General features: G+C 45.7%; 2 protein-coding genes across 2 annotated transcripts; one reads left to right on the top strand and one right to left on the bottom strand.

The window, feature by feature from the left end:
• Positions 1-403: 403 nt before the first annotated feature.
• LOC138921784 (histone H2B type W-T-like) lies at positions 404-805 on the bottom strand. Its single transcript, XM_070257143.1, has one exon. It carries the CDS (start codon positions 803-805, stop codon positions 404-406), a length of 402 nt encoding a protein of 133 aa, XP_070113244.1.
• Positions 806-7,773: 6,968 nt separating this feature from the next.
• LOC138922002 (histone H2B type W-T-like) lies at positions 7,774-8,188 on the top strand. Its single transcript, XM_070258649.1, has one exon. It carries the CDS (start codon positions 7,777-7,779, stop codon positions 8,179-8,181), a length of 405 nt encoding a protein of 134 aa, XP_070114750.1. The 5' UTR covers positions 7,774-7,776; the 3' UTR covers positions 8,182-8,188.
• The last annotated feature ends 2,975 nt before the right edge of the window (positions 8,189-11,163 follow it).

The following is an 11,163-nucleotide window of genomic DNA, read 5'->3' as shown; positions in this document are numbered from 1 at the left end:
TATCTGTTGTATACCACACATAACAAACTTCGGGAAAATTGCACCGTACGTTTGTGAGAGAATGAGAGTGAAAAAGGAAAATATCACTATAACAAAAATACTCCCCCTTAAGGCTGACCTAGAGAAACATCTAAGAGAAACGACGGTTTAGGAAAGCCGGGAAACGTAACAAGGTCAAGGAAAATCCAGGATTTCCCGTGGAATAAACTGTACTCAAATATATATAAAGTATAGCCAATAATATTTCCTTTATGGTAAAAATACTTTACCTTTTAGCCGAATGCCACACGATCACCAAACTAGAGTAGATCCCTCCTTTTCGGGCGACAGCTCTTTTCCCGCCAAGTGAGGTGGCTCTGAAAAGAGCCTTTGGGTTGCGATGCTCAGGTGCTCCTGAGGCAGCTCAGCGGCGGCTGATGTATCTGATGAGGGCCTTGGTGCCCTCGGCCACGGCGTGCTTGCCAAGGTCTCCCGGCAGCAGCAGGCGCACAGCGGTCTGGATCTCTCCGTACGAGATGGTGGAGCGCTTGGTGGAGCGGACCAGGCACGTGGCCTCGTCGGCGATGCGCTCGAAGATGTCCTTCGCGAACGAATCCAGGACGCTCACGGCCTCCTGAGACAGGCTCAGGCCCTCGTGAACCTGCCTCAGAACCCTGGGGAAATAGGTGGCGAAACTGTCGAGGCGGCGGCGGCGGCGGCGGCGGCGCCTTGGCTGCTTCTGCTTCAGACTCTTCGGGTCGGCTTCCGTGGGTTCCGTGGTGCCGAGGCTTTCCTCAGAGGAAGGCTCAGAGCCGGGCTCAGCCATGTCAGAGTTGGTGCTGCAGCAGTTTTGAAGGAAGAACAATGGCAGCCGCTGAGAGGTGGTGGCGCATTCATGGCGCTACCTCTCTGACGTCATCGGCAAACTCTCTATGTGATTGGATGAAATGCAACGCGCTAACTGGCACCCTGTCACATGTGACCGGTCATCCTCCTGCTTGGCATCACACCCACCAGCCAGTGTGGGAATCTGTCAACCTCTAAACTACCTGTGACCTTCAGCAGAACGTTTTTGAAAGATGCCGTATAGGGCAAAAGATCATCTGATGACGTCAGCCGATTCATGCCCCAAAAGAGGAACTTTGGAAAGATCGTACCAAAAGCACCCAAATTGTAGAAATTTGTTTTAGCTCCTTGAGAGACTGCGACCTCCATCTCCCAAGTCCCTGTTGCCATCAGAATGACTCTGGCCACTTTGGGTCCCTTCCCTCCAACCCTGTGGGAATCTCCTGTTGTCCTGGGCTATGCCACTCTGGATAGAGCAGGAAATATCTGACATGGGCAGCAGGGTTTTCATGGAAATTAAGGGATGCAATTAGCCAACTTCTGCCTCTGGATTTGATCAGAACCCTCAGGGAGACAGAAAAAGGTGAAATAAGACAACTGCAGTCTCTAAACACAGAACACAGACACAAATGGAATACTTAGAAAAATACTTAAACAGTCACCAATTTTAAAATTCTTTTCTTGCCATTACTTAGGTCCCAAAATGTATCCCACATACTTGGATTGGTGGATTAATAGCAGAACTGTTGGTTAAAAAAAATGATTAATTCTCTAAGAAACTATCATGGGGAGAAAAACAAAACATAAAGGGGAAAGACTTGACAATTAATAGCCTATCCCTTTTCAAGATGCTCAGTGGTGAAAGGTTGAAAGCTTTTCCTCTAAGATCAGGAATGAGAAAAGGATGCCCACTCTCACCACTCCTATTCAGCATAGTACTAGAAATCCTAGCCAGAGCAATCAGGCAGGAAAAAGAAATAAAAGGCATCCAAAGAGGAAAGAAAGAAGTTCACTTGTCTCTGGAGATCATATGATCTTCTATAGAGAAAATCCTAAAGATTCCACCAAAAAACTGTTTGAACTACTCAATCAATTCAGTAAAGTGGCAGGGTACAATACCGACAAACAGAAGACAGCTGTGCTTCTATCTGCCTACAACATAACATCTGAAAAGAAATAAAGGAAACAATCCCACTTACAAAAGCATACAGTGAGGAATACACCTGACCAAGGAGGGGAAAGATCTGTACACTGAAAACTATGAGACTTTGAAGAAAGAAATTAAAGAAGACACAAACAAATGGAAAGATATCCTGTGTTCATGGAGCGGAAGAATTTATATTGTTAAAATGTCCATATCACCCAACGCCATCTGTAGATTCAATGCAATCCCTATCAAAATCCAATGGAATTTTTCACAGAAAGAGAAAAAGCAATCCTAAAATAGGTATGGAGCCACAAAAGACCCCAAATAGCAAGAGCAATCCTGAGAATGTAGAGCAAAGCTGGAGGCATCACACTTCCTCGTTTCAAACTACATGACAAAGTTATAGCAGTCAAAACAGCAAGGTACTGGCCTAACAAGACACATCTAGAACAAAGGAACAGAATAGAGCGTCCGGAAATAAACCCACTTATCAATGGGCACCTAGTATTGGACAAGGAGCCAAGGATACTCAAAGGGAAATATGGTCTGTTCAGTAAATGGTGCTGGGAAAACTGCACAACCATCTATACAAGAATGAAATTAGAACCTTACCTTATACCACTCACAATAATGAACTCAAAAGAGACTAAAAACTTAAATTTAAAACGGAACCAGAAAGAGTCTTCCTGGGCTGTTCACCTTAGTGGCACAGAGAGTAACGGGTTGGTTTCTGGCCTGCTGTTTTTTCCTTTGATTGGTTTTATGCTGTTAATCATAATTACTTAAGAATATTAGGGGGCTGGTCCAGAGACCTAGTGGCTAAATTGGCCATGCTACACTTTGGTAACACAGGTTTCATTCCCAGGTGTGGACTTACACCACTCATTGATGGCCATGCTGTGGCAGCAACCCACATGCAAAATAAAGCTAGATCGGGAAAAATACTAGCTCAGGATGAATCTTAATCAAGCCAAAAGAGGAAGATTGGCAACACATGTTAGCTCAGGGCCACTTTCCCCAGCAAAAAAAAAAAAAAGAAAAGAAAAGAAAAAAGAAAAAAGAAAAAGAAGAGGAGTATATAATTTATCTAGGGCTGCTGGTTCTGTTAAGTGTCTTTGAGATTTTTGTTTTCTATCTGTAAACTGCAGTGGATCCTGAATTCTTCTAGTTTCCTTAAACATCTGGTACAGAACTCCAGATTAACGTTTTCAATTTTTTTCTGTCCTTTTCATTTGGGATCATTGAAAACTAAAACCACCCTTTTTCCTGAAGGCCTGCAAACTGAAGCTGGACAACTTGGTATAAACGTAAGAGGGAGCACCACGATACTCCATGTTTGGACAATCTTCACACCACTTGCTCCCTAACCCACTCAATAGCTTTGCCTGAATGCCTGGTGACATCATCGGAGAAGTTTTAAACTGCAGGGGGTGCTTCAACCCTGACCTCTAGAGATCCTCTTGGCTGACCATCCCTTGTTCACAGAAATTGATTTACAGTTTGCTCCAATCAATAACCTTGTTTTTCTTCTCGTGTCTCTAGAAATGCTTCTTATTAAATATCTAGTTACCTGCTTCCACGATATAGGCCTAACTTTGGAAGAGCCTTCCTGTGTTCTAAAGATGAGCCAAAAGACCTGGAGGGAACTCAAATCAAGGAGCGAAATGTCGTCAGATGTTTCTCTGCACCATCTTTGTCCTAGAGACTGGGTCCTGTTGAAATCCTGGACTTCATCCCTGCTGGATGGGACCATACAAGAAATGCCACAGGAAACAGGAGCCAGGCCATATTAAAACATCACAACTGGGATCACCCCAACTTTGGATGACTTCATAATCTGGATGCTGACTTTTCTCAATGGACAAATGAACCCCTGACAGACCACAAGTTGCTATACAGAAGATGGTCTCCTAAAGAAATGGAAGGAATGACTCCCAGGTTCTTACCTTACCTGTTGGACTACTGGACAGCAGGCTACTTGGCTACATCACATGTCACCTGAGTTTCTGGGCACGAACCTTGATTGGTTTACAGGCCTCTTTGCCTAGATTCCCCAAGGATTGAGGTCCATTATGCAGAGGGGATACTAAAATTTGGGCTTTCTATTTTGCTAATCTCTGTGGCCATTTATGTAATTATAAAATGTGAACTTCAGTGTTGTTCCAAAGTCATTGATCAGAGTACTAAAATATTAGTCATGCAAAGCACATCTCACTCTCCCGACCTGCTACCCCAAAATATTTTAAGATAAAGGTAAGAGAGTCTCATTCCACTGATCCTGATCTTCACACTTTCACAGGAGGAAGCAGCCAGAGAGGTCTTCCCCTCCATTCCTCAAGACTGGGGAATAATTATGAGACAGTGGGGATCGAAACTGAGGATGAAGATGTTAAAAAATCTTCTCTGGGCTAGAAGAAGAGAAGAAAAACTATGAGATAAGCTTTCCTAACTGCAGCTGTGTGTATTCAGCATAAGCAACTGTTGTTTAAAACTAACCAGGTCTTTCTGTCCCTCCTTAGTATAGGAGTGAGCTGTCTTTCCCTGAATGTCAAGGTGCAGACATCAAGATTTAGTCTTCGCGGCCAAAGGCAGGCTGAAGATGAAAACTAACCAGAAAAGTCCAGAGAGTTAAGTGAAAAGAAATTCAGGCTTCAAGGCCAAAGGCAGGCTGAAGATGAAACCTAACCAGAAAAGTCCAGTAAGTCAAGGGAAAAGCAATTCAGTCTTCAAGGGCAGATGCAGGCTGGTGGGAAGGCACCAATTAGCAAGGTTACAAGCTCCCCTTCCCCTACCTAAAACCCCACGTAAAACCCTCTACCTCTTTCCATTCGAGGAGATGGATCTGAGTTCTAACTCGCTTCTCCTCATATGGCTGCCTTTCGATAGTAAACCTCTTTCCTTGCCAGAAGCCTGGCGTTTCAGATTTTTTCCTTGTTGGCCCTACTGTGTGGTGGGTAAACGATCCCGTGTTTGTGTGCAGCAACAACCATGCTTCTCTGGATTAAATAGCTGAAAAGGAAATACTTTAGGAATCGCTTAGGCAAGTGTTTCTCTTAAGCATACAGCAGGGTGGTATTGCAGATATCAGGGACTGTTTCTGCTTTTCCTCCTCCTTCGATTCCCTCTGTGACCCCAAACCTGCCTCACTTATGACTCTGAGGCTATGTACCTTTGTAGGCAAGGTGGAGAGGGATGGATTACAATGAAAGTGTCAGGTCTTAGGGGACCCCTGAAAGGAAAGGACTGTGAGGAAATTGGGAAAACTCAGTGGTCCCAAATAGGGAACTCTGGAATTGGGACCAGTTTCTGGTACAGTTCTTTTCAGCATGTACGGGCTTGATACATTCTCCTTTCTGCCAACCCTATGTCTATATCTATAGTCCTCTATGTCCATGGATACAGGGATGGGAGAGGATGTCCACTAAAGTTAGGAACGTCGCGCCACTTAAGGTGAACTTTCTGGCCTGGATTATAGGGGAACATTACATGTGCGAGATCACCCAGGCAGGGGGAAGTCAAGTGAAGAAGTATTCCAGAGTTTTCTACTGTGGCTCAGGGAAACAAGGACTTGGTTGTATGGACCTATCATGTACGTGACACCCAGCAGCATCTCAAAGCGGATGTGTTGTGTGGCACTGTTTGTTAGACTCTTGAAGGCTGCTCACTCCTGGACACTTCTTGCATTGAAAAGGCATCTCAGATTTCCCCTGTTCTTGACTCTCTGCGGGCCTGTAATTGCTTTGACCAAAGGAGGATGGAGGAAGTGATGTTATACCCATTACAGAGATAATCTTTAAGAGGACACATAGCTTCTGCCTTGCTGTTTCAAGGATCTGAGCTGCCAAGTAAAGGATCTGCCTATCCAGCTGGACACCCACGTGGATAGGCCCCTCCATGGCAGCGGTATGTGACTGTGAGGTGTCCCTCAAATTGAAGAGTCCTTTAGACATCAGCTGAACACCCTTTGGTGACTCCAGCCTGGTTTATATTTTTAGGGCTCCCTTATACTTCTGATTTGGACAACAAATGGGGTAGAAAATGTAAAAATCTTCCATTCAGACCATGAAAAATAACTTGACAAAATCATTATCTACGTGATTTTAAATGCTCAGCTTCGTGTGAAAAGTGATGGAAGTTACAGTTCACTGAGACCTTTCATAACTGTAGATGCTTGAATGACTGGACCCTTAATGAAAAACTGGAGTTTTCCTAGAGAGAAAGGAAGATGGCAAAGAAAATTCTATTCCACGTCCTTGATTTCGGATGGTGGAAAGTGTCCTTGAGAGTTTGTAATCACAAGAGTGTCCTCATGTAGCTTTGGGGTTCATATACACTGTCATCATGGTCCAAATCATTCCCTGTGGTAAAACTTCTTCAGCGGTTTTCTCATCATCATATATTTTCTAGTAATAAAAAGTAGCTTTTTTCACTTGAGGATTGGAATCACTTTAATACGAGTAGAATTAGCTGTTTGTTGAAAGTCTCACAGGACATACTCTTGTAAGCCTGACCTATGGGATCCTAGCTCATTGAAGACCTCCATTTCTTCAATTCTTCTTAAGCCCTTTTGGTTCGAGTCCTGTAATTTATTTTTATAGAGATTCGTTAAAGAAATGCCTCTGCCTATATTATAATAGAGCTTTTTTATTAAGATTGCATTTTTCCTTTTTCTCCCAAAGCCCCCCGGTACATAGCTGCATATTTTTAAAGATTTTATTTTTTTTTTCCTTTTTCTCCCCAAAGCCCCCCGGTACATAGTTGTGTATTCTTCGTTGTGGGTCCTTCTAGTTGTGGCATGTAGGATGCCGCCTCAGCATGGCTTGATGAGCAGTGCCGTGTCCGTGCCCAGGATTCGAACTGGCGAGACCCTGGGCCGCCAAAGTGGAGCATGTGAACTTAACCACCTGGAAACGGGGCGGGCCCCCAACATAATACACTTTTGAAAGGAATATAGTTTTCATTTTGAAATACTTCCCTCTTATTGATTCTTTTTCTCTCACTCTGGTAGTTTCTCAGAGAATTAGAGTAATCTTTTCTTCAGCTAATAGCTCTTATATTTACTCATGAATTCAAGTATGTGAGGTATCTGGGCGACTCAAGTAATGGGAAGAAAAGAATTTTAAATTTGGTAAATAGTAACTATTTCTAGTATTTCTATAAGGCTCCCCATTTTACTTCATGTTCTATCTTTGCAGAAAGTGGTTTGGCCATCCTCCGTCTTTCCTTGATGCACTGAGGGTTTTGATTAGAACTGGAGGCAGTCGTTGGTCAAGCGTGTCCCATGATTTCCAGGAGCACTCTGCTGGTCATGTCTGACAGTTCCTGGTCAAGCCACAGCGGCTCAGCCCTGGAAAGAGTAGATTCTGGGTTGAAGGAAACTGGCCCCAAAGTGGCCGGACTCGCTCTGATGTGGCATGGACTTGGGTTGGGGAGGTCAGGCTCTTAAGGCACGGAAACTGAAATCGCTAGCATTTGAGTGTTTCTGGTGAAGTCTTTTCAAAGATCTCATACCGTAGGCATCAATCAGCAGTTGTTGTCAGTTGACCTTTTGCTCGATGCGGCATGTTGCAGAAATTCTCTGCTGGAGGTCACAGGAAGTTCAGAGGTCTGATTGGTGGACGTGATGCCAAGCAGGAGGGCATGCAATCACCTGACAAGGCGTGGCTTGGAGATAGGCCTCCCTGGGTTGCATTTTATCCAATCAGGTAGGGAGCTTGCCGGTGACTGCAGATAGGCCGCGCTATAAATGGGCCGCCAGCCCTCAGCAGTCGCCATCGTCCTTCCTTCAAAAGACCGCCTCTGGCATGGCTGAGCCCGGCTCTGAGGCTTCCTCTGAGGAAAGCCTGGGCACCACGGAGCCCACGGAAGGCGCCCCGAAGAGCCCGAAGCAGAAGCAGCCAAGGTGCCGCCGCCGCCGCCGCCGCCACTGCCTCGACAGTTTCGCCACCTATTTCCCCAGGGTTCTGAGGCAGGTTCACGAGGGCCTGAGCCTGTCTCAGGAGGCCGTGAGCGTCCTGGATTCGTTCGCGAAGGACATCTTCGAGCGCATCGCCGACGAGGCCACGTGCCTGGTCCGCTCCACCAAGCGCTCCACCATCTCGTACGGAGAGATCCAGACCGCCGTGCGCCTGCTGCTGCCGGGGGACCTTGGCAAGCACGCCGTGGCCGAGGGCACCAAGGCCCTCATCAGATACATCAGCCGCCGCTGAGCTGCCTCAGGAGCGCCGGAGCATCGCAACCCAAAGGCTCTTTTCAGAGCCACCTCACTTGGCGGGAAAAGAGCTGTCGCCCGAAAAGGAGGGGTCTACTCTAGTTTGTTGATCTTGTGGCATTTGGCCGATACGTAGAGTATTTTTACCGCAAAGAAAACATTATCAACTCTACTGTCTACGTTTCTGAGTACAGTTTATTCCATGGAGAATCGTGGATTTTCCTTAACCCTGTTGCGTTTCATGACTTTCCTAATGGGTCATTTCTCTAGGTCAGCTTTAATGGGGGGAATTTCTGTTATACTAATATTTTCTTTTTTCACTGCCATTGCTTCACGAGTATATGGTGGAATTCCCCAGAAGTTCATTATGTGTGGTATGGCAACAGATAAAGTGCAGAAGCAGATATGAGAATCCCTCTGACATCTGTTAGGCCAGATTATGAAGCAGATGTTCAATTATCTGAAACAATGTCAATCTCCTCTCTACTTTTGGATAAAATATTTATCATGTAAATTTGTAATTTATGTTAACATGAGGCAGTGTGTTTATTATGACGATTTTAAGTTATTCTAAAATCAATGTATTGAGGCTTCTGTTCTAAGATTTTGCACGGTAAGTATGGGCAGAATGTAGCATGCATAAAAGTTCTTTGGGGTCCTTGTAATTTTTAGAAGTGTATAGTTGCCCTGAGACCAAAAACGGTTCTAGATATTTACTCACTTGTGCTGCAATCAGATCAACTGAAAATAGCCTCTTTTTCAGTGGTTAAGTCTTTTAAAAAATTCAAAGCCTAATGTTCATTCATTAAACTTTCAAATCCTAAGGCTGAGAGAAAGCTTTCTCGACACCTTCCTGACTCTAATCGGAATGACAGTGGCATTTCATCAGCAAACACGATATTGGGCTTTCATTTGAGGGCTATGTGTTCCCAATAGCATCTTTGGTTTTCCAAGCATTTTCGGTGACATAGTAGGTATCAAGCATTCACAGGTGCCATGTTAGCAACTTTTGAGATTAACATGCTTTTTAATTTTTGGCTTATTCATATAAATCATATTGATAGATTTTCCAATATTAAATCGTGCTAGCGTTCTTGGAAGGAAATCCGTTCCTCCTAGGTGGCTTTTCCTGGACATCATTTAGGTCCTTTCCTCTGCTTACTCGTGTGCACGGTCGCCAACAGGTTAGAGCTCCGATTTCTCACGACTTCCTGGCCACTTGCTTCCTTCAACAGTCCCCAAAGCCCGACTGTGTCCTAGTGCCTTCAATTTTCCAGAAGCAGCCCGGACCCAAGGCTCAGCTGGGTTCACTCTGCAGCAGGAACCTGGACTGTGGTAGAAGGCAAACCAGGGGCTTGGGGAGTGACCGTGACACTTGAGTTACTCTTTCCTTCACCTCTTTCTGTGTGAGTCTCCAACTTTCCAGGCTCCTCATGTTTGAGGCACAGCTGTGCCCGCCCCCAACTAGGGCAAGTTCTGCCTTCCAGGCATTCCTCTACCCTTCTTCTTTGAGCAGTGCCATCCCAAAGTGCTGGATTCTACTCGGAAGTTTCTTTCTTTCTTTCTTTCTTTCTTCCTTCCTTCCTTTATTCCGTTCGTTCTTTCTTTCTATCTATCTTTCTTTCTATCTTTCTTTTCTTTCTTTCTTTCTTCTTTCTTTCTTTCCGTCTTTCTGTCTCTCTTTCTCTCTCTCTTTCTTTCTTTTTTTCTTTCCTAGGAATATTAGCCCTGAACTAACATCCACCACCAATCCTCCTCTTTTCGCTGAGGAAGGCTAGCCCTGAGCTAACATCCGTGCCCATCTTCCTCTACTTTATAGGTGGGACCCCTACCACAGCAGAGCTTGTCGAGCGGTGCCATGGCCGCACCTGGGATCCGAGCTGGCGAACCCGGGCCGCCGATGCTGAACGTGCGCACTTCACCGCTGTGCCACTGGGCCAGCCCCAAATTCTTAGTTTCTTTATTCTTATTCCCTTCTCCAGGAGAGGCTGGCTACTCCTCCCCGAAGGTCAGGCCCCCTCCTCACTCAGGGGAGCTGCAGATCATGGCCCAGCAGGTATGTCAGGGTTGCAAAAGACCTGATGTGTGAGGCTTCCTTGTCTCTGCTCTTTGTTGATAGAGTGACCATATAATTTCTTGTCCAATTAATGTGGACACTTTTGACCTAAAAGGGGCACTACGAATAACTGTGCTAGGACAACAGGGAAAATCAGGATGCGTGGACACCCTTGTAGGGAAAAGATCTGGGGGATAGAATAAGGACATCCCTTGGGGTTTGGGGATTTGCAGAGCACAAAGGTTAGTGGGAAAATGAGAGGGCATCACCTTTTTTGTGGTTTATTCTCCTTGAAGTTCTGGTGCCTTTGTTTTGTGGAGACAAGTAGCATTGCCAGGCTGCATTAACAGGGAAAAGAGCCGCGACATGGTGAGAGTGTCAGTTAGGGTCCCATAGGTGCTGTGCGCTAGTGGGACTAAGCTCTACAGCAAGAGTGGTTAAGGGCACTGGTTTTGGGGTTGGATGAGACTCCCGGGTTCAAACCCCAGCGGTGCCTCTTAGTAGCTGGGGTGCCTTGGATAAGTGACTTGACCTCTCTGAACCTCCTCTGTAGAATAGGGTCTACAAGACTGTTGTGAGGACTCAGTGAGATGACGCAGACAGAGTGCCCAACGAATGGTGGCTATACTTATTCTTGGTCCTGAGATTCAGGCCCTCAGGCAATTGGAGGCGTGGGGGTGAGATTTGGTGCCAGGCAGCTGTATGGACACCCTCTCCTGGCTACCTTGGCCCCATCTGTTTGCTTAGGGCTGACAGCGAGATAAGGGAGGATGACTTTTCCCTCCTGAGCCTCACGTTGGGGAAGTTGCTCAGATAACACTCGTCTGGGTTGTGATGGGACGTTGCTAGGGAGCAATTGGAAGGTGCCTTGTTAGCTCGCTGGTGTTGGGCATTGCCGACTCAGGGCTTTGTTGGCAAGCTGTT

Source organism: Equus caballus, chromosome X (assembly GCF_041296265.1).
Source record: "Equus caballus isolate H_3958 breed thoroughbred chromosome X, TB-T2T, whole genome shotgun sequence".
In the NCBI taxonomy this organism is placed as follows: Eukaryota; Metazoa; Chordata; class Mammalia; order Perissodactyla; family Equidae; genus Equus; species Equus caballus.
This window is presented reverse-complemented; position numbering and strand designations above follow the sequence as displayed.

Coding starts and splice junctions, on each gene's coding strand:
- LOC138921784 (XM_070257143.1), bottom strand. CDS start 805: ATGGCTGAGCCCGGCTCTGAGCCTTCCTCTGAGGAAAGCCTCGGCACC.
- LOC138922002 (XM_070258649.1), top strand. CDS start 7,777: ATGGCTGAGCCCGGCTCTGAGGCTTCCTCTGAGGAAAGCCTGGGCACC.